Below are 27,278 nucleotides of genomic sequence, written 5' to 3'. Positions count from 1 at the left end.
ATAGAACAATCAAAATTACTTAATTGGAGGAGCAACAGAGAAAAGGGACCAATGGGGATATAACAAAAGATGTAACATTCATGTTGTTGGTCTTACAGGAGAGGAGAAAGTGGACAGGACAAGAAAAGTACTTCAGGAAATAATAGCCAAGACACTCCCAAATGTGCCAAAAGAAATATAGGTGCAAGAAGCTGAGAAAATCACAAACAGAATGAACAAAAAATAAAGAGATGAATATAATATATCAGTTGTATACATTAAATATATGTCCTAATATATCAGTTGTATACATTAAATATAAATGGTCCACTTTATTTGTCATAGCTGAAATGAGAACAACAAAAATGAGTTTTAATGAGGAATGGTTAAACTTTAGCAGAGCCATAGCATGGATACTATTCAGCAGTAAAAAGTTATCAACTATTGATGAATACAAACACTTGGGTACTTCTCATGGGCATCTCCAGTGAGTGAGAAACATCAGTCTCGAAAGGTCATACTGAATGATTGCATTTATATATCATTGTTACAACAAAATTTTACACAAAGTTGGAAAACAGATGAGTGGTTGCCAAAGATGAGGGAGAGAAGGAGCCATGTGTGACTGACTACAAAGGGTTATTTTTGTGGTGATGAAATAAATAGTTCTATATCTTGATTGTGGTAGTGGTTATACCAATTTATATATGTGACAAAATGGCACAGAATTGTATGTATATGTTCTACCAGTGTCAATTTCCCAGGTTTGATATTGTACTATATAAAATGTGACCATGGGGGCAAATACCAGATGAAGTGTACATATGAACTCTCCACTTTTATTTTTGGGATTTCCTGTTAAGCTATAATTATTTAAAAATAAAGAACAGAAAGAGCCAGGGGGCAGTGGTGCAGGCCTATAACCCTAGCAGATCAGGAGGCTGAGACAGAAGGATGGCAAGTTCGAAGCCAACCTCAGCAAAAGTGAAGCACTAAGCAACTCGGTGAGACTGTGTCTCTAAATACCAAATGAGGCTGGAAGATTAGAAGAAGTTCTTTGGACTAGACAAAGGGAAATGAAGGGAAGGGAGGGGAGATAGGAATAGAAAAGACAATAGAATGAATCAGACATAACTTTCCCATCCTCATATATAAATACACGACAATGTAACTCCACATCATGTACAACCACAGTAATGGGATCCAACTGGAACAAGTTATACTTATTCTGTGTATGTATAATATGTCAAAATACACTCTATTGTCATGTATATCTAGAAAGCACAAATAATTTTTTTTAAAATAAAGAGAATAAATAAAAATAAAGAGCAAAAAGAAGAAAACTCATATAAGCTAACCCAGCTAGAACTCATATCTCCTTGCTTCATAATCCAACAGTCTTTCCATATCCTGCCTCGTCCCTCCAAACCACCCAAGATTTGTCCTGAGGCCTTACTAGATAGGCAGACCTGTAAGAGACCAGCATAACATATAGGATGCAGGTATTTTCCTTATTGTACGTCACCCCTTTCTCTTCTGATAGACACCTATGCCCAGTGTTGTTCTAGACACTAGAAATGTAGCAGTGAACAAAACAAAGTCTTGCCCTCATGGAGCTTACATTCTGATTAGGGGAGAAAGAAAATAAATTAATAAAATGGGAGCAGGTAACTATCAAAAGAAAAACAAAGCTGGGTAAACAGGAAAGGGAGGGTGAGTTTAGGGGAAAGGACTGTTACTTAAAGTATCCTGGCAAAGCTTATAGATAAGTGACTTTTGAATAAAGACCTAGAAGGAGGGAGGTAATGAGTCATGAGGATACCTAGGGGAAGAATATTCCACACAGAGGAAATAGACAAGAGCAAGTGACAGAAGTAATGAGGGCAGAAGATAGATCAGGAAGGACCTCATTGGCCCATTATGAGGTTTGACTTTTAGTTTGTAGGAGGTGAGAAACCAGGAATGCTTATAGCAAAGGAATGAGATGATTCAACATTTACAACAAAGTCTCCCAGCATCATGACTAAGGCATATATTGTAGTTCGTTGACATTTTATTAGGATTTTGGCTACAAAAAAAAAGTGTAAATAAAGACTCAGAAGCATACATATATTAGAAAAGACAATGATATTTAGGATAAATTGTAATGTCTTGAATATTGTCATAATGTTTCTGGGATTAAAGAATGGGGAAAACTGTTTTTAAAGATGTTGGAAAACTATTAACTAGACCTTTGTGATTTCCTCTTTATATTTTCAAGTCAAATAAATAGTGAACCTAAGTATTTCTCATCAGTTTTGTTTTTGTATAATATAGCATGGGCGTAGATGTTTCTTGAGGTTTTTTTTTGTAGTTGCAGTTTTTTTGGTTTTTGTTTTTGTTTTGGCAGTAGTAGGAATTGAATCCAGGGGTGCTGTACCTCTGAGCTATATACCATTGAGTGGGGCTCTTTTTGTTTGTTTATTTTTATTTTTAGTTGTAGATGGACACAATACATTTATTTTGTTTATTTGGGTTTTTTTATGTGATGCTGGGGATAGAACCCAGTACTTTACCCATACTAGGCTCTACCACTGAGCCACAATCCTAGTCCCTATTTTTTTGTTTTGAGATGGTGTCTCTCAGTTCCTGCTGGCCTCAAACTTGGGATCCTCTGTCTCAGCCTTCTAAGTTGCTGCAATTGTAGGCATATGCCACCATGCCCTGCTGACATGGGTGTTTTATAAAATATCAGTGGCAAAAAGACTTGTGTGTCTAATAACTACAGAAAATAAAATGATACTAACAGTGCAGGACCCTGTGTCTACTACAGGAGCTTGTGTCTATTTGCAGCCTTCTTTTTCCGTACACTCTGACACTGACTTGATTGTAGTTTTTTATTTTGTTTTGTTTTTGATGGTACTAGGGGTTGACTTATATGCTAGGCAAGTGTTCTGCCACTGGGCTACATCCCCAGCTCTTGAAAGTAGTTTTTTTTTTTTAACTAATTTTCTATTGATTCTTAGTTATCTTAATTCATATTCTGGCCATTGTGAAACACTGCACAACTTGAAAATATATAAACCTCACCTCAGAATAGTAAAAATTAGTAGTATTGAATTACCACTGATTACTAATTTAATTTTCTTACTCATGGAATCATGTTGCAGAACAATGGATTTATACTGTTAATAAAAGTATCTTTCTGCATTGCAAACAAGAATGTAAAAAGTATTTGAAACCACTTTGGCAGTGGGAGGTAATGGCAGGGGGAGTATAACATTAGTTCTTAAAAGTGATAATGACTTCTAATTTAATTTCACTAAGAACACTGTCTCCAGGCTTAGTTCTATAAAATATTAGGTTTCTTCTTAGAGTAGGTTTAGAAAATTTGTACCAGTACATATTCCAGTACTGATAGTTTGTGTATCCTCCAGAAAGTTTCATTCTCCTCTGGACCTTGGTTTCCCAAAGATAAAATGGAAAGATTTGATTCTAAAATTATTTTTATACCTAAAACTATGTGAAATATGTACACATTTTAAGAAGTCAAATATCTATTGAGAGGAGAAAGAAAATCTGCAATAAGAACATATGCATGAAATTACTTTGTAATTTTCTGCTATTTTAAGAATAAGTCAGTGATCACTCCTTTGTATTATTAAAAAAAAATAATAATACACTAAAGGAGGGGCTGGGGACTTAGCTTTAGCATAGAGCATATGCTTAGCCTGTGCAAAACCCTTGGTTCTGTCCCCAGCACCAAGAGGAAAAAGAAAAGAAGGGAAGGAATATGCTAAAGGAAAAAAAACTCATTCATTTGAAAAGGAGTATGGTTTTAGATTTCTGCCCCAGAGGTGATAGATTCAGAAGGACCCAAAGTTACAAAGCTCCCCACCCCCCCAAACCCCAGCCAAGCCTGCTACACACTAGCAGGTGGTAGTTGCATGCTGAGTAGCTAACCTTCCCCTGCCCTCCATAGACCACCCACCCCCAATGGAATGTATTCCAGACACAGGTAAGCCAGGTGTTCCATAGAGCAGGGGGGAGGGAAGGATGTTGCTTGCACACCTTTCCTGAAGAACTGGCTCCTCAACTTGCAGCATGCCCTTGACCCTGCAGCTGTGCTGAAAGTAAGTTTAAATTCAAATTTTGGTCTATAAGCAGATATCAGAACTGTGGTAAATATGCATTTCATTTATTGAAGGTATCCCAAAAAAGCAAGCTGCCCCTGTGTCACTTTCTCTGGCAAATAGCAGTGATGTCTGTGAAATAACTTAAAACCAGCAAAAGAAAAATCTACACAGAAGGAGAATTTTATGATCTTTTAAATCAAATGATGTCCTGTTTAGACACAAAAAGACTTCACCGAAGATTACATGCAAAAGAATACTCCAGCCAGGTGTGGTGGCAGACACCTGTAATTCTAGCAGCTCAGGAGGCTGAGGCAGGAGGATGGCAAGTTCAAAGTCAGCCTCAGCAACTTAGAGAGGCCCTGTCTCAAAAAAAAAAAGAAAGTGCTGGTGGTGTTGTTCAGTGGTTAAGTGCCCTTGGATTCAATCCCTGGTACAAAAAAAAAAAAAAAAGAAGGAAGAAGAGGAGGAGGAGGAGGAGGAGAGGGAGGAGGAGGAGGAAAGTAAATACAAAATTTTTCAGTTTGTATTTACTTTATGAGAGTGACAAAATGGTGTTTATGAAATTAAGTACAAAGTCCTGATGAAATACAAAATGGAAAGTCATCAACTACAGAAAATATAAGAAGAGTATAAAAATGAGTTATTTTATATTAAGATGTTAATAGCTCTGGACTTTGATTTTTTTTGTTTTTGTTTTGGTGGTGCTGGTGATCGAACCCAGGTCCTCAAGCTTGCTAAGCAACAATTCTGTTAAGCTATACATCCCCAGCCCTAAACTTTGATCTGTCAAAATTAAATGAGATGGGTGATATATAAGGAAAGTTCATAAGTACTTAGCATAGTAGAAAACCCAATAATATTAGTTTTCATCCTTTTCTCTCCACCCCATAAGTGTGGTCCATAATTTAACCATTTCTCAGCACTTTAAGGTCATTGTTTTGAGTGTTTTCAGTTATACTGATGTTTAATTATTATTAATTTCATAGGAACTAAAGATGAGTGAGCTTGTCTCCACATTGCAATGCCTTTGCATTCTTATGTCTGTCTTTTTCATGCTTCTAGAATTAGTGTCACATTTTGCTACTGCCTACCTCAAAATGGTCACCACATTGTCTTTCATATTGTTCCTTCTGTTCAATAAATCAAAAAAACACAACTTATTACAATTTTGTAGAGTCTGTAGGGTCTGAATATAAACCTAAACATGACCAGAACATCATTCTGTTTCTATGGCCATGTGTCTGATAGGCATTCAAATGTTACATGAGCAAGTGATTAAATGAGCGACATTAATTTTGTTATCTCAGAAGTCTTTTATTTCTTCTTGATTCTCAATTGTATTCTTAAAAGATGCAGCTACTGGATAAAATATTTCTAGGTAAATAAAAGATTGATAAATAGACTTGCATATATGCATAGTATTTATTTGAAATATTCCATGATGAAAAGCAACACAGAGTGATTGAGGGGAAAAGGGAATATGAAAACTTGTGATGAATGAAGAACCCTGACATTATTCAGAAATGTGTTACTTATATTCATCTGTAACATGTAAAGGAACAAGAAAGTTGTATCCTTCAAGGAGTTATTGAGTTAATTTTAAATGCGGCTCACCGAACACATAAATTACATTCTCTCTCTCTCTCTGAAGGCCCCACTAATATTATGGTAAGTAGATAAGTCATAAACCCTCAAAGAAAGAGCATAGGAAGGAAAGGAAAACAAATATTTTTTAATCTACAAAGCAGATAATTGAAATACACCCAAAAGCTAAAACCTAAACTAACAGGAATATACCAGAAGAAATTGTGCCACAGAACCCCAAAAAGCTTTAAGAATTAGAGTTACCAACTATCTCAAAAAATGAAGGGGAAAATGGGGTGAAAAGAGGGGAATTGGTTGAAAAACCAAGAGACAGCTGAAATGCCCTGTGTGCCATAGGTCTCATCGGCTACACATCCAGTCAAGTCAAGTAGCGGTCCCTCCCCAGTGCTTGCAGAAGACTAGAGTTTGAACCAAAGTTATTCAGGATGTGGGGACACCAAATGCAGCCATACAAAAACAGGATGATTCATTAAAAATCTATTCCCAGGACAATAACACTTGACCCTATTTTTCTTTGAATTCCTGAGAATATGGATACCATGTTATACACTCCAGGCTTGGAGGGTATAGAATTCTATTCTTTATGGTGAAATTGTCCCAGAAGAACAGATACATAAATATTGATAGTTGGATTTACCAGTGGAAAAGCTGTGTCTCTAGTTACCCAGTTTGTGTGAGCCCATATTGTAGTACACTGAATGATATGTCTTTGTATCAATTGTAAGTATGAACAAAAAGCTCAAGATTACCACATATTTGCAGAAAGCCTCTAATCTGAAATACAGAGAAAGAACTCAGAGGAAATGTAGATCATGCAAGAAACAAAAGAAATTTTTTTAAAAAGTAAAATTTCAAAAAGATGGGAAGATACTTACATCCATGAAATAAAAACAATATACTATGAAAAAACAAAACATTCAGGGATCCAAATGAGCTCTTGGAATTAAGACTATAATTGATGAAATGAAAATCTTAAAGGACTAGAAAACAATGAAATCTCCAAATAAGTAGGTCAAAACACAACATATGAAAACCAGAAGAAAATATATGTATGTATATGAAAATTTAGATGTTCACTGTAGATGCAAAATCCAACAGAAAATGTAAATTAGAGGAAAGTAGCAAAAAATAATAAATTTTCCCAGCAATTAAACACATGACTTTCAGATTGAAAAGATCACTGGATTTCACACAGTTAATTAAGACCTGTACCCAGGGCACCAGAAATCAAGAATAAGAAGTTTATAAGTTTCCAGAGAATAAGTTCCAGGTCACATACAAAACATTAGGAATTAGAGTTCAACAGTACTGCTTGATGTTGACAACTGGAGCAATCCTTCAAAACTAAAGGAAAATGAGTTCTGGCCAAGAATTCTTGAGAGCAAAATACAGAGATTTCCTATAGGTCCCCTGTCACCACACTTCTGCATATCCTCCCCCATCATCAGCAACCTCCCCCACACATACACACACCAGAATGGTGTAATTTTTGCAATTAATGAACTAGATTGACAAAGCATTACTCGGTTTTTGGCTTACATTAGGAGTCATTCTTACTAGCCAAGAACTCCGTATCTAGCCAAACTATCAAAGTATAAAGATAGAATAAGGATATTTTTAGACACACAAGATCTCAAAATGTTTCCTTCCATTTACCCTTTCAACAGTCCTTGATATATCTGAACTTAAGAGGAAATTACATTTTAAAAGACTGATAATTAATTAATGCTACACAACTAGGAAACTCAACATACAAAAGATAAAAACTTACCTCAGTGAAACCAAAAATTTGAACAATGTTTTAGTCAGTTTTTTCACCACTGTGACCAAAAGACCTGACAACAATTTTAGATGAGGAAAAGTTTGGTGCTCACAGTTACAGAGGTCTCAGTCCATATATGGTTGACTCCATTGCTCTGTGCCCAAGGTGAGGCAGAGCATCAGGGCAGAAGGGAATGGAGGAGAAAAGCAACTTAGTACATGACAATCAGGAAGAAAAGACAGGGCTCCCTTCATCACAGGAAAAAATATAAACCCCAAAGGCATGCTTCCCAGTGACCCACCTTCACTAGTCACACCCTCCCTGCCTACAGTTACCATCCAGTTAATCCCTATCGGAATTAATATACTGGTTAGACTAAGGCACTCATAACACAATCATTTCACCTCTAAACTTTCTTGTGTTGTCTCATACATGAGCTTTTGGGGGACACCTAGTATCTAAACCATAACAGACCAGAAAGTAATATAGTCATCATTTATTAAGTAGGTTAGCTCTAAATATTTACACAGTCATAATGGAAAAAAACAACATTACTATGCAGTCAGTAGTGTTGTGTGTCAGATGTTCTTATTCTCTTCCTCTTTCTGAGTACAGGATGATATTTCCTGGCTCCTTCTAATTGGGTCGGACTCTTGACTAGTTCTGACCCATAAGTTGTTTGTGTTTATAAAGATCCTCTTTTGGAGTCAAACAATTGATGATTCCTTTATCTTTGATAGAACTGGTAAAGAAAGAATAAAGCAAAGACCAGTTGCTACTAAGTATGTTGTGGGGTATAATAGTTTACTAAATTTATTTCCATTCTTATTTGAACTTCATAGTAATCCTGGGAAGTAGAAACATTCAGAAACTAAGAACTTAGATCCTATAGCTGCAAAGCCAAAATTCAAGCCTAGATTATGGCTCCAAGTCAACTTTTAACAACTATGTTACTTCCTGTAAACTATTATACCCAGCAGAGTGTGACCCCCGTGTACTAGGGAAAGAACTATTTTGCCATTTTGTAATAAATGCAAATTTCACCCTAATAGATTAATTTAGATTAGATTGGTTTTGTTTGTTTTTGTTTTTGTAGTGCTAAGGATCGAACCCAGGACCTCGTGCAGGCTAGGCAAATACTCTACCACTGAGCCACATCCCCAGCCCAGATTAGATATTTTAAAATTCACTCAATAAGAATAATATTGTCAGTTTATTAATTGCTTTGTTTTCTGAGTTAATATAAATTTTTAATATTGTTCAGAATTTATTTTGTGCCTGTGCATACGCTAAGCATTTTATGTGCTTTAACTCATTTAATCCTCACAAGAATATGTAATATAGGTAGTCAATATCCCTGTTTTACAGATGAGAAAATTGAAGTTTAGAAATACTAACCTGCCCAAGGTCACCCAGCTAGTGAATGCAAAGCTAAGGTTGAACTTGCAGTCTAACTTCAAAGCCAACATTCTTGAACATTTTAGATTGTCTCCTGTAGAATTTCAAAATTATGATTCTAGAAATGTTCTTAATCATCTGCCCATTTTTGGTGGTTTTATTGAAATACATATACTGTACTTTTTTTCTTCTAGGTTTATGTCCCAGATGAAAATAATGCTATTTTGGGAAGAAATACAAATAAACAGTTTTTGAAGGCTTGACAACTGGACTTCTCAAAGTCACTGCTGTGGTTTTTGGCTGCCTGATTGCCAATCGACCAGATGGAAACAGCCGTCCAGCCACACCAAAAATATCAACACAGGAAATGAAAAACAAATCCTCACAAGGTGATGCTTTTAACAGTCGAGTTCAAGACCTTATCAGGTACAATTGCTATATTTCTTAAAGCTTTATTCTGTTTTTAAAAAATCATATTAAAATAAGTTAAACCTTAGGGCCCACATGATGGCAGTGTATCTCACAACACTATCCACAAATATACCACATTTTATATACAGAAGGAAATCCTCTTATGGTTAGAGCTTAGCTACCATTCTTGATATTTAGATATGTGATATAACAACTTTTTCTGACTCAAAAAATGTCTGAGAATTCCCCCTCAAATGTTCCCCTCTGTTAGTGAATTTGTTTCAGACTAAAAAAAATAAAAAGAACTACAATTTTTGGAGCACTCATTACATGTAAGGTATTGTAATAGAGCCTGTGCAGCATTGTTAAGTGTAGGATTTCTAATTTAGACTTTGTAAATGAGGAAATTGCTCAAAGAGGTTAAGTGCTTTGGCCAAGTTATGTAATAAATAAGCTAAAAAGTAGTGGGAAAACTGAGACTGGAACTCACATCTAGCTGGACCCCCAGCATCTGTATGCTTTCCATGACACTAATGTGGCAATTTCTGACACCTGTTCAAGGTCAGCCTTGCTTCCTTCCAAGGTCTCATTTTCTCCAGGGAAATTTACTCCTACGTTGGCATTTGAATTCTTTTTTCCTTAGTGAATCTTGAATCAGGTAGGACATTTAATTTCCCAGTAGGGTTCCATCTGGTGTTAATCAGTTACCTGTTCCCCAGTCAGCAGCTCTGCTGTGGTCTGTACTGATCTCTGGCTCCTCAAATCCATGCAATTTGTTGCTCTCTGAAACTTATGGTAGGTTAATAGGAGAAAGAGAATGCCTTCCTCTGCATTTACTTCTTTCACAGTTCATAAATTTCCTCTGGCTTCTTGTAGAGCTTCTTGGAAACAGTTGTTTCATTCAGTATCTTCCTTACTCTTGATTACTTTGTTCACTTATCCCTTCCATCTGCCTACCCTCTTTCCCCAAGCATATTTATTGCTGGAGAGCACCAGGCCCTTTGGGTCCCCAACCATTTATCTTACAGCACTTGACTTTTACCCTCTCTGCCCTTTCTTTCAGTTGCTTGATCCCATTCAATTTCCCCATGTCCTCTTGGTCATTTTAGAACTTAGCCCACTCTGCTGATGAATACCATTCTCTCCCAGCATTCTCCCTTGGGCTACTCTGTGATGCAGCAGCCCTGCATTCTTGTCGTCCAGACAACTTAGCCACATGCCTCAGCTGTGATGAGGCAGAAGGTGCAGCCTAATGCTTCAGTGCAATTCCAGTGGACCCTCCAGGAGACAATATATACATTTTCACCATATATAATAGTTAGCAAATCCTTCTTAAAAGAGGGAAGGCATTGTGGAAAAAGATCAATAGTGGTATCCTGCCAGCCAAATAACTTGTGTGACTTTTTAAAGGTTGATTGCCAATCACAAGCCTGTGCTGGTCCTTCTCTAATTTGAACAACTTTGGATGAAAATTGCTTTCCTGCAGTTAATGCATTATAGTTAACTTGACACCTTTGTGTAGAACCACAAGCCAAATCTCTGATTCTGCCTCATGTAGCACAGAGCAGATTTATTCATTTCCTTACTTGTTTTCTCACCTCCGCAAATATGAACTGACAAGAAATTTCAGTGCACTTGCATCTGCATCCTGGGCATTTTTGCCAGTTATGAAGTCAAGTACGTTAGGCTCCTGTCCCATCTTTGGAGCTGTGCTCTGGCCTGTACCGCCAAGGTAGAGTTAGAGCAGAGCTGAAGCAGACCCTGACATACATCCCTTCCTTCTCTTCATCTGGCATTTGAGAGGCAAGAATATATGTTTTCAGTGTTTACACGTTCTATATTTATTATGAATATATCAACATACACAAAACAAATTGTAGTAGATACATGTGTACCAACAATTAGTAACTAATACATTTTTTTGTTATTTAGACTTTGATTTTTCTCTTATTATTAAGAAACCAAATGCAAATGCAGCTGCCTCTGCCATCTCCATCCCTTTTCCCTTACTCTCCCCCAAGAGTTAATCACTATGTTGGGGTTTACCATTTCTAGTATGTGTGTACATGCATGTGTATCCAGGAAGAGCATATTCTACTTTCTATTTTTATGAGTTTTTTAAATTTACATACATGCTTTCATAGTATTTTGCCAATTACTGATTTCATGCAGTTAACATGTTACAATATTTTTTCAGCTTTTGTTAGTTCGTATAAATTGTAACTGCTCTACAATTTATTCTGTTCTATGAAAAAAAAAATCCTAACTCATTTATCCATTTTCCCAGTAGCTTCTTACTTTTCATTGTATTAAATAATGATGTAAAACAACCTTATAGAAAGTTCCTCTGCACTTATTTGAGAGTTTCTCAAGGGTATATATCTAAAGGAATAATTTATGGATAATATGGCAAATGCATGTTTAACTTTACCCAGTAACACAGAATTGTTCTCCAAAGTAATTGTACAAGTGTCAGCTTCCGTCATCAAAAACTTAAGAGTTCATATTTCCCCATTTTCTGTCAGTGCTTTGCAATGGTATTTGGTTGTTGTCTTCATTTAAATTGTGTTTATTACTAAGTGAGATTGAATGTTGTTTATCGTTATTGATCAACCAGAATTCAGTTATAGAAAACAAACTATTGTAGCAATATTTCTTTATTTATGATACTGGGAATTAACCCAAGGGTGCTCTACCGCTGAGCTACATCCCCATTGTTTTGTTTTGTTTTGCTTTGTTTGTTTTGTTTTGTTTTGTTTTTGTTTTTGTTTCAAGAGAGTCATGTTCAGTTACCCAGGCTGGCCTTGCACTTGCAACCCTTCTGTCTCATCCTTCTGAGTTGCTAGGATTACAGATATATACCACCATAAGTGACTATTATGGCAATTTTAAGCAGAAAGGGATTTAATACAGAAAATTCAGTACTTACAAATTTATCTATGCTCATTTTCCAGGAATGATTCCCAGAAAAAACTGCAAAACTGATGGACTATTATATCTATCAAAATCAAGAGCTACTATGTTTTTCAAAGGCAAAAATTGTGCTGAACCAGTGGAACTATTCAATTCAGTACCCTCACTGCCTTAGCTTAGTAGGCAACTACCACTGCCACAGATTAATAACTCCAGAGTCACAGTACATCAGTGTACCCAGCTTGTCTTTCCACCTTCAAAATATTTCCATAAACAAACCAGATGGCTTTATGACGACACTTTGCAAATGAAAAAATACACAAGAGTAGCCACTAGTTCATTTTTACCTTCTAAATTTAGCTTTTCAAAACCAGGCATTGGTAGCACACACCTGTAATCCCAGTGACTTGGCAAGCCGAGGCAGGAGGCTCACAAGTTCAAGGTCAGCCTAGACAACTTAATGAGACCTTGTCTCAAATTTAAAAATAAAATAAAATAAAAAGGACTGGGAGTTACAGCTCAGTGGTGGAGCAGCCCTGGGTTCAATCCCTAGTACCACAAAAATAAATAAATTTGAAATTTAAATAAGCATAATATAGCTAATGGCTATTATACTAGAATAATTCTTTACTCTTTATTTTTCTAGTTCTAGCAGTTACTAAGAGTATTAAAAATCTTCAACTCTGATAAAAGATTAGATTTTGTTTCATGCATCTTAAAGCGCTGTTATTAGATATGCTTCATTATTTTTATCTATTTGTGTTAAATACTCCTTGTTTGGGAATCTAATTGTTTAATATTAATATGCCTCAACCAACTTCTTATGTATATTGTTTTAGTCTATTCTGTTCCATCCTTGGGTTTTTTGTTTTTTGTTTTTGTTTTCTTCAAACACTTTAAGATGCCATTTCAGGGCTGGGGCTATAGCTCAGTGGTAGAGCACTTGCCTAATCTGTGTGAGGCACTGGGTTCAGTCCTCAGGACCACATAGAAATGAATAAATAAGGGCTGGGGATATAGCTCAGTTGGTAGAGTGCCTGCCTTGCAAGCGCAAGGCCCTGGGTCAATCCCCAGCACCGCAAAAAAAAAAAAAAAAAAAAGAATAAATAAAATAAAGGTATTATGTCCATCTACAACTAAAAAACTTTTTTTAAAAAGATGCCCTTTCGTTATCTTCTGGCTGCCATCATTTCTTATGAGAAACCAGCTTTAATTCATATCATTTTTCCCCTGTAAGTTATATATCTTTTTTCTCTGCTGCTTTTAAGATTTTCTCTTTTTCTTTGAATTTCAGCAGTTTGGCAGTGATCTGCTTAGGTGTAGTTTCTTTTAGGCTTATTCTGCTTGAGTTTGGGTGAGTGTCCTGATCTATAAGTTGATACTTTTCCACCAAAACAGAAATCTGTTTAAAATACCCTTCCCATAAAAAAAAACTCAAGATCTAGATAGCTTTCTTATAAATTCTCTGAAACATTTAAGAGAGAAGTAATAACAGTCATACATACAATCTTTCAGAGGAAAGGAGGAAATACTTGCCACTTTAATGCCCGTATAACTTAATCTGATCAAATATTCCAAAAAAGAAAATTATACATTACTATTCCTTGTGAACGTAAATGTAGAAATCCTTAACAAAATTTTAACAATTAAATCCAGCAACATACTAGAGGATAATCCATCATTAGCAAGTGAGACTTATTCTATGACTGCAAGGTGAAACTTTCACCACTCAGAAATTACCATATTAATGACCAAGAACCGTAAGAGGTTACAGATTGTACCCTTCTTGCAAGCTAACATTGCCAGCTACATTTTCATGAATAATAGCAAAGACAGAAGACTTCCGGGTCAAAATTTAAAAAAAACTTTTTTATTAAACAAACAATAAGCAGTTTGAGCTTTTCTCACCCATAAAATCTCACAGGAATAATAGAGGGTGGGCCCAGATGAATGTTGCACATACAGTGGGTTTGCCTCACAACTGAGAAACTTCACAAGCTTAGAATATCTTTTGTAATAGACTTGCTGAACCTTCACCTGGGACAGGGACATTGTCTTTATTACACTGGCCAACAAACAAACTTGCCCTTTAAAAGCTATAAAGGAAGACACTATCTCTGTTTTCTAAGGCCTTTCCTAATATAGATATTTATTGGAAAAGATTGTGGAGCACAAAAACTGTCACTTCGTCTTTTCATAAGGCATGCAGAAATCAGAAACCCATGAGGAATTACTTCCTGACACTGACCCCTCAAAAAAGACACTATATAAATCATCTCAGTAGTTGATGCAGTGAAAGTATTTTACAAAATACCACTCATTCATGATCTTAAAACACACACATACACATAGAAAATTGGGAATGCAGGAAAATCTACAGTAAATCATGTCACAATGAAGCGTTCAATACTTCGTGATTCATAAGGACTGTTTCATTTTACCATTTTTATGTAACATTACTGAAAATGCTAGCTAATTCAGTAAGTGGGGTAAATAAAAGGCATAAAGTTGTAAAATAAAATAAAATAAAACTTGTTATTTGTAGTGTCATGTTTCCTATATAGAATAATAATGTAATCTGCCAAGAAAAATAAAGATATTGAAACTATAATAAGGTTTCAGCAGGATTGGAGGATATAATAAAACTTGTATAAAAGTCAGTTTTATTGCCCTGTATAGCATCACATAGTTAGAAATTAAAACTTAGACTGAGGATATAGCTCAATGATAGAGTACTTCTCTGACATGCATGAAGCCCTGAGTTTGATCACCAGCACTGCCAAAGAATAAAATAAAATTGAGAAAGCAATGCCGTTTATAAGAAGCATCCAAAAATATCAGATGCCTCCAAGTAAATCTCATGATAGAGTTGCAGTACCTCTGCAAAGCATTACTGATAGAAATTAAAGACGACCTAATAAATGGAGAATATATATCATATTCATTGGTCAAAAGACTCAATATTATTAAAATACTGTTTCTTCCCAAATTGATTTACAGATTTAATTCAGTAGTTATCAAAATTTCCCAGTAGGCTCTGATAAGAAATTTATAAGTCAGTTGTAAAACATATGGAAATGCCAAAGATCTAGAACACCCAAAACAATTGTGAAAAAGAATAAGGTCAAAGAACTTGGCAGATTTTAAGACTATAGAATTCCAAAAATCAAGACAATGTAGCATTGGTGTAAAGATAGCCCCCAAAGCAGATTAAAAATAGCCCAGAAACAGACCCCACATACAAAGTCCATTAGTTTGAGGGGGTTTTGTTTGGTCTGGTTTGGTTTTGGTTTTTTTATGTGTTACTTTTAGCTGATTAACTTTTTTAAAAATAGACTTTTTTTTAGAGCAATTTTTATACATCACAGCAAAATTAAGTGGAAAGCACAAAACATTCCCATAAGTCCCCTGTCCTCATACACATATAGCCACTGCCATGTCAACATCTGGCATTAAGAGTGTTACATTTGGTATAGTTAATGAATTTACACTAAGGTCATTTTTACCCCAAAGTTCATAGTTTACATTAAGGTTCAGTCTTTTTTTTCCCATGTTTTAATTGGCATAGGTTCACTCTTGATATACATTCTATAGACTTTGACAAATATGTAATGATATGTGTCCATCATATTACAGAAATCCTCCACCTGGTCATCCCTTCTTGTCCACTAGCTCCTGGCCACTTCCTATTGATTTTTTTTAACAGGGTCTCACTATGGTGCCCAGGCTGGCCTTGAACTCACAATGGCCCTGCCTCAGCCTCCCAGGTAACAGGGCTATTACAGTCATATGCCTCTGGACACATCTTCAATAATTGATTTTTTGTTCAAGGGATCAAATTAATTTAATTGGGAAAGGAAAGTGTTTTTAGTGAATGAGGTTGGAACAACTGGATGTCTATGTGGAAGAAAGTTACCCCCTCACCATCCACAAAATTAATTTGAGATGTGTTATAGATCTAAACACAAAAGCCTTAGCCTTAAGACTTCTAGCAGGAATGTAGAAATATATCTTTACATTTGAGGGTCGGGGAAAGATTTCTTTGAATACAAATACTTCACAAAAGAAGATATGCAGATAGTCAATGAGTACATGGAAAGGTATTCAGTATTATTAGTTTTCAGAGAAATGCAAACCCTGTAAATTGGCAAAAATAAAAAAGATTGATAATGCGAAATATCCGCAAGAATGTAGAACAACTGGAGCTCTGACACATAACTACTGGAAGTATAAATTGGTACAAATACTTTGGAGAGCTGTTTAGCAGTTTGTAAAGTTAAACATATCTGTCTTATGACTCAACAATTCTAGGTATTTACCCAAGAGAATGAAGACACTTCTACACAAAGACTTACCCATGATTTTTTATTGCAGTTTTATTTATAATAACAAAAAACTTTAACCCATACATCCATCAACAGGACAAGGTGTAAACAACCATGGTATAGTCATACAGTAGAATACTAATCAACAATACAAAGGAGGGAATTACTGTCATATACACCCACGTGAATGATTCTCAGAAACATTCTTAGCAGAAGGATTCAAACACAAATGAGAACTTTACAAATGATTTCATTTATATGGAAGGTGAAAGGGAATTAAATAGAAAGCAAGGGAATTTTCTGTGCTGATGTAAGGTGTACTCATTCATTATTTGTAATTTTTACAACAGCAAGCAGTTTATTGAAAAAAACAAATCTCAAAAAATAAAAAAGACAAAGATTATCATAAGTGCGATTATCAAGAAGAGAAAAGATATGGAGGATAGACAGCAGAATTTAAATGCTGGAAAATTGCTCTGTCCAAATAAATAGAAGAGTACAAAGGGGGGGGGGTTGCTTCTATAATGAAGGAAAAATTGAGTAAGCTATATATGAAGGAACCAATTTCACTATGTGAGATAGGTATTTTTATCCCTGTTTCACATACAAGAAGGCTAAGACTCAGACAAAGCAGGCCAAAACTAATACCACAGAGCAACCTAGCTTAATACGGCCTTATCTTGACCAAACCACATCAGTCACAATTGGAGTGGAACCAAGAAAGATTTAGGGCTATTTTAGAAACAGAATGAACCTGAGTTTACCTCAACCTTGAACTTGTCTACCTAGCTAATTCATTTTAAAATCTGCAGATACCACCTCCTCTGAGAAGGGAATTCCCTGACTCATTGAACCAAAATTAAGCCTTCTAGCTCTACCAATAGTAATACTTAAAATATGTCTTTGTTATAGAATCAGTAATATGATATAGATATCATATCTACCTTAAAAGGTTCTTAAGGTTATCATCAGCACTGTACTTAGAAATAATTGAAGAAACAAATACATGATTACCAATAATTATCCCCAAATTTTTTCCATCACTGAGATGAATGGTGACTTTCACTTAGCCAAGGATATTGGGAAGAGATTTCAGAATAATGAGATTTTGCCTGAACATATTAATGTAGGAGGCCTTTGGGATCCCCAAGAGGAAATATTGAATACTGGGGTGATGGTGGGTAGACAAGAATAAACAAAGAAAATCAATAATTCTTTCTTTTTTTAACACTTCTTTTATTAATTTTTTTAGTTGTAGATGGACACAATACCCTTTATTTTATTTGTTTATTTATTTTATGTGGTGCTAAGGATCAAACCCAGTACCATCCCATGTACTAGGCAAGCTCTCTACCAACTGACCTACAACCCCAGCCTAAAGCAATAATTCTTTAGGTAGATAGGTAGAACAGTTGTAATGTAAAAGATAAGTTGTCCTTCATCTCAGTAACTATTAGAAGATTACATATACTTCCCTTAAAACTGTGAAAGTGGTGAAATGAACGTCTCTGCACCAAACTTTTAGAACAATTTGTTAAAGCATCTTCGTAGGCATTCACCTAAAGACTACCTGCAGTTACTCAAGATTTGGGCAGTTTAGCAGACATTAGTCTGGCTCATTAATAGGCTCTATAGATGATTCCACAGTAACCAAAGGAGACCACACTCAGAAAGAGTCATCTACTCAACAATGGTTGTTTTAGTTTGGTTTGATTTTCATATCCTTTTTATCTCTTCACTCACTTGGAGTTCTTCCTTCTTTCTGGTCATTTCAAGACCAGTATAGGAAACCCATTTAAGCCACTTGCATCTTAAGACTATGGTTTGTAGCTTAGTGTGGTTATTATTAGTCTCAGAAGTAATTTTACATCCTTGTTTAAATATTTAGACTTCAGTAAGGACCCCCCCCCCCAAAAAAAAAAAAATGCCACAAAGAAACAACATATTTACTGGAAAGAACACTCTCATCAAGAGTCAGTAGATCTTAGAATGTTCCAGCTCTCTTGCTTGGGCTAATACTTTTGCCCTTCTTTGAACCTCAGTTTTTTCTCTATCAGATAGGAATAGTACAATTCCCAGATGGTGAATTTGGTCTTCTTATACCCTGCTTTATTCAAAATTTTAAAAATGTAATGTAGCTGTCCATATCAAGAAACCTAAAAATATGTGTAGTTTTTTAACTCAGTAACTGCACTTTTGGGAAAGTAATCTGAAATCTGGCAAAGATTTGTATACAAAATGTTAATCACAAGCTGGTTCATGATAGTGAATTTTAAAAACAACCAAAAAGTTCCAGAACTATTCCATTCTACTATATTCAACCATTAAAATTATGTTTGTGACCTCTAGAATCTAGATCATTTAACAGGAAAGACTTAGTTCAAAAAAACATGTTACATGATACCATAAGGATATACTCAGCAAAATTCAATTTGTGCCAGAGTATATAAAATAAACATTCAGGTTTCATCAACAAATAAATTTGTAAAGAAGGTTAAAAAGAGAAAGAAATGGAGAGGTAACAGATTAAAAAGAGACTTAACATTGTGACATATTAATTAGTCACACTGTATAGTTCTCATTCTTTTTAATTTAAAAAATAATAATGTGAATCAAGTTATACTGTTTGCTATTGGTCAAGAATTACAGAAACTACATTTTTTTAAAAAAATGATTCCTCTCACCTGTAAAAAAACAAAAAATGCATGATCTTAATTTAATTGTGAGGAAAAAAAAATACAAGCTGGGAACAGTATTCAAAACAATTTGCTGGTATTCTTCAAAAATGTCAATATCATGAGAGAAAAAGAATGAAAAATTGTTTCAAATTAATGATCTCACAAGTAAATTCAACATCTAATCCTGGATAGCATCATAGACAAGGAAAAAGAAATCTAAAAACATAACTGCAACAAATATTGAAATGGTAATATTGAATATAGATTAGATAATAGTATTTTTTCTATCACAACTATACTGTGACTATGTAGGGGGAAAAATTGGAGCTAGATTCCAGCACTCTAAATATGCTATTAGAACTTTGTCTATTAATTCTACTGTGTCTACTTGACTTCGTTTTTTAAAACAAATGTTCTCCATGTAACAAATAAGTTGGCTACCAGCAACCCCCAGACTCATATCTCCTGGTTTAGATAACCTCAGTGGAAAGAGACTCTTGCTATGGTCATGCATTAATCCTACAGAAGATACTCATCCCCCTCACGTCATGTGCCCATCCTGGAACTACTCATTAAGATCAAGGTGATAAGTACTTTGGCTATCCTGGAGCACATGCTCACCCCTGCTGTCAGAATACCATTTTCAGCAACTCCCTAGTATCACCGGAATAGGAGAGAAGAATGTGCTGAGCAGCCAAAACCCAAAGCTTTCACATTCTGCTCCCCCATGGAATTCATGGGATAATTCACTGGAATGATAAATGTTAAATAATTTTAGGGGACTGGAGTTGTGGCTCAGTGATAGAGCACTCACCTAGCACATGTGAGGCACTGGGTTCAATCCTCAGCACAACATAAAAATAAAATAAGTAGAAGAAAGATATTGTGTCTACCTACAACTACAAAAAAATTTTTTTTAATATTTTTAAATTGAAAAGTTCTGTGCAAATGTAAGAGCCAGTTTTTCAAGTCTAATTCCATATAATAAGATCCTCAATGTGTATATATGTGCATATGTGTATGTATAAATCAGTTTCATTAGAATAGGACTTTTGATCGTCATTTTATACTTCCCAATTTTAAAACTGTAGAGGAAGTTCAGTAGCCCAGGTAGATATAGTTCCTAACATAAAAGGAGAAAGGCGACATTATTTTGCACCTTCTGAATAGCGAACTTGGAGACCACAGACATTAATTATTCATCAAATTTTTCCTTTTGCAAAAAGATATGTTAGTAAATGAATAGTAATGGAAGGTATAATGCATTTACAAGCAAGAGATATTGATTCCTTTGCACATATTGCTGAGTGTTAACATGCTGATTTTCAGAACTGCTTTATTTCAGTCCTACACTTTTCATACATGTAAACGCAATAGCACAGAATCTTTATAAAATCTTTAAGCTAAGGTCAATTTATATACAAGGACAGTTATAGTTTCAAAATATTCCTTTCAGTGATTCCTGCTTCATTGACTAATAAAAGAGCCACTACTGTCAGTCCAATTTAATAAATAGCTCTAGAAAAATAGAGCTGTTTATTAGACTAAAAAGGTGAAAGTGACTTCTTAAATGTTACTGTCTAACCTCAGAACTGGTACTTTTCAGAACATAAAACAATTAGTTTCTCAATGTTTTTTATGCTTTTAATGGTGATAAGATTTTATAACATGGAGAACCAATAGTTGGAATTAGAATTTTAAATTGTAACAGGAATATCTTGGTCACATCATCATAGCTTCCAAATCCCTGCATTTGGTGAATTTGGCTTTTAAAAGTACTACAGAATAAATTACTTCACTTGTTGTCATACTCTATAGACCAGGAAGAATGATTGGATAATCATTTCAATCATTTTTGTTTAAAGATGACATCACAATAACCAAAAGAGAAAAAGATTACAAAAATAGCTGATTATTTAGGATGAAATATAAGAAAATTGATAATGGAGATGCTTTACTCAAACTGAGACTGTGTGTGCTTGTTTGGATTTATCATGGAAAATTAAAGATTTTTCTGGCCTATGCAGATTCATAACATGCATTTTCTCCCCCACATCTAGCTATGTGGTAAACATGGGTCTGATTGACAAATTGTGTGGCTGCTTCCTCTCCGTGCAAGGCCCAGTAGATGAAAATCCCAAGATGGCCACATTTCTACAGCATGCTGCAGGACTCTTACATGGAATATGTACACTATGTTTTGCTGTCACAGGAAGGTAAGACTCAATTTTTGTAACATCTCTTCAATTTTGCCCATTTTGGGTTATTTCATAGGGATATAGGTTGTCATTTGGCACTCTTTCCTCCTTGTCTTTTCTTTGTCATTGGTATTTTTTTAATGTTTACATAAAAAGAGTTGACACTTATTAAATGTTTGAAGAAATTCTTCACCACTGATGAAGTGAAAGCATAGAAAAAAGTATTCAGTGTTACTGATTTGACTAACAATATTGGTTTTCCACCTTGAGACGTATATTTCAATTCTCATTTTTTCAGGCCTTAGGCTCCTGCCAAAGTCTGCTTTCCTCGTTGAGGTTATAAATTTGACTATCAAGCTGGGCATGGTGGCGCACACCTATAATCCCAGTAACTTGGGAGGCTGAGGCAGGAGGATCACAAATTCAAAGCCAGCCTCAGCAACTTAGCAAGGCCCTAAGTAACTTAGCAAAACCCTAACTCAAAATAAAATATTAAAAAGGACTAGGGATGTGGCTCAGTGGTTAAGCACCCCTGGGTTCAATCCCCTGTACCAAAAAAAAAAAAAAAAAAAAAATTGACCATGATGAGTCCTAAGATTTCATTCAGTCCTTCTGCTGAGATCCAGAGGAATCAAGTGATCCTCCTTGAGTCCACAAATCAGACCCTCAGCACAGCACAACCTCAGTGCTTGTGTTCACCATTCACCTGCTTTTAATTATAGCCTCCTAGATTTATTTATTTTTCCTTCTGTCCTTTCTTTCAGAGTACTTCCATAAATAAAGGAAGGGAGCCCATCTACAAACACTAGCTCCCTGAAGTCCACCCATAACCATGGCATGGTTAAAGCCATTGTGCCAGAGACTACTATTGGCCTGTTTGGCTGTTTAGACCACCCCACCCAATCCCACTATGTGGACTGTCCTCAAACAACAGATGTCTAGAAAAGACAGGGGAAATCTCCCAGGTGTTTTTTCTTTCTACTCCCCCACCCCAAGTAAGAATCATTTACAATAGTGACTCAGTGTTTTGATAGAAATAGATACATACCTCAGCTTAGCAAAAATATTCAGCAAAATGATTTCCTTACAATTAAATTCTAAACAGCATTAATTTGTATTATATATATTTATCATTATATAATATGTATTCTTTAAGGATTTGTCAAAAATAATAATATTTGAAACTCAATGTCTAGCTTCTTAAAGATATATGATCCATATATACTTTGTGTGCACTAACTGCCGGTGACTATACAGAGTATGTATGTGTGTATATGTATGCAGGATGTGGTGCTGGGGATTGAACTCAGCACCTCATGCATGCTGGGCAAACATACTACCACTAAGCTACCCTCAACCCTGTGTAGGCAGTTTTATGAGGATGTCTTTTAAAATGAACATCCTTAACATTTTTTACTCCTTTATGAACATAGGTGGGTCTCTAAACCCACCTATTCATCTTTTCTGTTACCAGTCTCTCACCAACAGTCACATTCTAGAAAGATTAAAACTGTCTGAGATGTCAGGGAAGCCAAGCATGGCCTGTATTCGGTATTCCAAAGAAGTAGCTGAGAACTCAGGAAGTGACTATTTTGGGGCCTTTTTGCTACGTAGGACTGAGTAGTACTGTAATACGAGAAGCTTCAGTAACAAGGCTTTTTCTAGGGCATTGGCACCTGCCATCATAGAGGCCACCATGCTGCCCAGCTCATTCCTCCCTGGTGATATCCTTTTGCTTTGGCTTTTTTATGTAACACATCATTACAAACCTTCCAGCATCTCAAGTCTGTGTCACCTATACTTTTGAGTCCAGATGAATATCACATACATAAGCATTCCATATGTGGTTGTTCATTAGTGGGCTTCAGCTTCACATATTCAGTCACTTGAAGTCTGTGAGACTTGAGAGAAATCTTAAGGTCATCCAGTTCTCTCATAGGCAAAAATACTGAGTCAAACTTACTTGAATTAGAATTCACAACTCCTAGCTTGAGGCTCCTGCCTTATACATTTGGCTTTTTATATTATTCAGAATGCAGGAGGTGTATTACATTTCTTTGAAGATTCTCTTCATTGTACAGATGAGAAACAGTTCTTTTCTCTGATGTACAGTCACACTCTTCTGACAACAGTCACAGAGCATCTGCCATATAGCAGATAAGGGCTTGGTTAGTACCAAGCTAGGTACTAGCAGTACTGCCCTCAGGGAACCCAGACTCTGGTATGGAGTCAGATTTATAAACTAGTAACTATAGCAAAAGAGCTGCAGCATAAGATAATATGTACAGAAGAGGAAGGAAAACGCTTCCAGAAAAAGTCAAAAAGGCTTTAGTGGGCTGACTCTGAAAGGTTCCAATGCAAATGGAGGAAACAGTATAGTTGAGAAATGTGTGCACTATATGGTACAGCAGATGTTATTTGACCCGTCGAGCAATCACCTGCCAACAACTTCCTGTATTTCTGTACCTGAGGAGTTTTCTGGATAAGGAGCTGTTTGCCAAAGTGCAGGGAAGTTAACACCTTCCAGAGTAACTTTCAAACAACAAATTGGTGGATAATAGTCCAACTTCCTTATCCATCAGTGGGATAACTCTGATGGTATGTTCCATACAATATCTCAGAGACTCCCCAGTAGTAAATCACTCATTAACATATCCTTGATTTCCTTCCCTAATTCCTCATAAATAATCTACGTACACCCATATCCTTGTTTTAAGATCTGCTTTTGGAACAACCCAAACGAACAGTTACAGATATGTAAGACTTTGTGTCATGTTCAGTTTGATGCAGCTGTGACTGGAGAGAGGCAGGAGATGAGTTAGTTGTTAAATGAGCTCCTTAAATGTTAGTTCTTGGGAAGCTCAGGGAAGACAAGGGCTAGACTGGAGCTGTGAAAGGACACTGAAGTTGTTTAAGAGGGATCAAATTTCTATTATAGAAAGAGCATTCCTGAAAAGTGTAGGAATGACTGGAAATAACCCAGGGGCAGAAGGATTAGCAAAAGACTTCTATATGATCTAAGAAATATAGATCCTGTAGGGTCAATGAAATAGGGAGTAGCAAATACATTTAGAGGAAATGGAATAAATGTAGGAGAGATAGCACAGGGCTTGGTGATGTGGGAGGTGAACAGAAGAAGTCTTCTAGAATGATTTTTAAATTTCTGATTTGAAAATTTTGAGTGGTAGATGATATAGTTTCCAAATTAGGTAAGATAAACAGTTTTTCATAGGGGAAACATGAGGTCAGACCAAAGTCCATGTGTGAGAATATATAATACAATTGTTTTTACATAACTGGATTGTAAATACTCTGGGTTTTTAAGAATTCTTAATTCATTTTTCCCCAGTATAATGTTCCTTCTTCAATCTCAATTCCTTAGCAAATTTCTATTAATAAGAATTACTACAAAAGCAAATATTTTAGAAAAAGTCCAAGTGGTTTACTGGCTTAATTTACCTAGGAAATCCTAGCAGTATCAGTGTGAGCTTTTACTCTGAATGACCCCTAATTGTTCTTCCTCTTATCCTTCAGTCTCCCAACATTTCCTGAACACCACCAGACCACAGAGTTCTGGGAATTCTTCTACCTCTTCAGATATTTTTTACTTCTAATATTTGCATATTGTTTTGTGCTGCTTCTCATCTCTTCATGGAAATTGTTTTTGCAAACTATAAATTACAGTTACCTGTTCAAGCATTGTGTTACATTCATTAGAGTTTCTGCACTAGGCCACAGCCATGTCTAAGTAGAAAAGTTGTGTGGTTTTTGCTTTGTTGGAGTAATTCATATAATGCCTGTTTTGGCTACCAGAAATCAACCAGAGCCAGAGAGTCCAGGAAAGCTTGTCCTCCAAGCCCTTTTGTTACTAGCAGAAATAGAAGACGAAGGGGAGCCAGAGAGGCCTTCAAAAATTGCCTCTTGAGCTGGCAAGAGTCTGAGATAATTAAGCAGACTAATTGATAGCACTGGCTTTGAGTAAACATTCTGCAGTCTGCCAGTGGCCAGGCTTTTGTGATGGTGATTACAGCAGGTCTGCCTTTGCCCTACTCTCCTATTATGCCCTTAATCTTCTAATTTTTACCTAGGTGTTCTGACAGACAATTTGGGTGTCAGAATTTGTGCTGTTAATCTTTGCTTCCATGTGGGGAGAAAAGAACTAGCCAGGACTTCTGTACCAGGCATGGTTTTGAACAATGAACTTGCATTTCTTTAAGTAAAAGTGAAATTGTGATCCTCTGGTGAAAGAACTGATTTTATTTTAGGATTACTCCAGCATGTTAAAATGGGAATTGTTCACAAACTATAATTCTTATCTTTTAACCCAAATTGAATAGTCAGTAAGAGGACTTGCAGAAATGCCTACTTCCTTACTGTTACCAGTTTTCTATTCTTGGTCCTAGGAGAAGTAAAAAGAAAAGCATAGTTTTTGAATCTCAGGGCAGCATCTCAACTTCTTAATTGACTGAGGTTCACTGAGTGCCCCTTAAGGTGCTAACTCCTTAACAGAACTAATAGGATCAGAACAATAATGAGTAATTATAAATTACAGCCAACACAGGCTTTTCACTTAATCAGCAGTCATTTATTGTATTCGTAACTATGTTAGGCATGATGGCAAAAGGGCCTGGAGGCAGTAGACCTGTGGTAAAAGAATTTATAATCCTTACAGCTACACTGAAGAGAGAGGGGATGTGTAAAACTTGACTAATTTTAATTGTTTAGAGGCTAGTCTGAATTCTAGAATATTTTTACACAAGAGAGAATTTGTCCATATACGTTTTTTTTCACTTCCGTAAACTATACTAACAGAAAACACTAGCGAAAGTCAAAAACCTATGTCCTAAAAGATAAGAATAGTTTTTTTAAAATATAGTTCATTAATTATGTGGATAAATGAGTGCTTCTCAAGTGTTTAAGGATGCTTCCAAACCATTTGTTCAAGCAAAGGTAAACTTTAATTCTGTCTGCCTGCCTTATCCATTCATTCATTGAACAAATATTTATGTAGCACTTACTCTGTGCCAGGCCTTGTGCTAGACTTAGGAGAAAGCAGAAATGACTCAGACATTGAAGGTGTCCTCAAGGATCTTGTAAGTTCTTAGAAAAGAGATGCATATACAAATATCATGGTACAAGGCAGAAAGAGATAAAGAAGACCAAATACAACACATTAAAAGCACTTAACACTGCCAGATGCCATTCGCTCATGCAACAGCTACTTGGGAAGCTGAGACAGGAGGATCACAAGTTGAGACCAGCCTGGGCAACTTAGCAAGAGCCTGTCTCAAAATAAAATAAAAAGGTCTGAGGACTTAGCTCACTGGTAGCGTGATTCTGGGTTCAATCCCCAGTACCAGAAAGAAAAAAACAAAGAAGCACTTCTGCATATTGCCTGGGGCATGTAAAATGTTGACTACCATCAACATCATTGATGGAGTTCAGAGGAGGAAACTTTTTTTGGGGGGTGGTGTTGCTGGGAATTGAACCAGGGCCCTTGTGCTTGTGAGGCAAGCACTCTACTTTCTGGGCTATATCCCCAGCCCTTGAGAGAGCCTTCTTAATGAGGGATTACCTGTTTTCTAAAGCACCTAAAATTTAACCTAGGTCTTGAGTGATGGGAAGAATTGAAACAGAGTTGAGAAAAAGTAGAGAGAATATCATAAGGAAAGACAGCAAAGCAGAAAAAAATACAAAGAATGAATAAAGTGTTTTAACTGAATTTTGAGATGTTTAGGTAATGATTTTAATGCCTCCTAGAGGATAACGAGGTTCAAATGAGATAATAAATGTAAAAATACCTCATAAACTATATAAAATTATTTGCTGAAATGTGGGTAGTAGCAGTAGTATCATTAAAAACCTCTGAGCAGGAAAATTGATCTGGTAGGAAT

The 27,278-nt window shown here is 35.8% G+C and overlaps 1 protein-coding gene across 1 annotated transcript in view; it reads left to right on the top strand.

Moving 5' to 3' along the window:
- Scaper (S-phase cyclin A associated protein in the ER) overlaps positions 1–27,278 on the top strand; it is a 484,560-nt gene that overhangs the window by 413,110 nt on the left and 44,172 nt on the right. Inside the window, 3 exon segments of the mRNA XM_047539576.1 lie at positions 9,054–9,105; positions 9,108–9,285; positions 21,247–21,402. Coding sequence (XP_047395532.1) covers positions 9,054–9,105; positions 9,108–9,285; positions 21,247–21,402 — 386 coding nt within the window.

The sequence above is a fragment of the Sciurus carolinensis genome, chromosome 2 (genome assembly GCF_902686445.1).
Source record: "Sciurus carolinensis chromosome 2, mSciCar1.2, whole genome shotgun sequence".
Taxonomy (NCBI): Eukaryota; Metazoa; Chordata; class Mammalia; order Rodentia; family Sciuridae; genus Sciurus; species Sciurus carolinensis.
The sequence above is the reverse complement of the archived record's forward strand: the minus strand, read 5'-3'. Positions and strand labels throughout refer to the sequence as shown.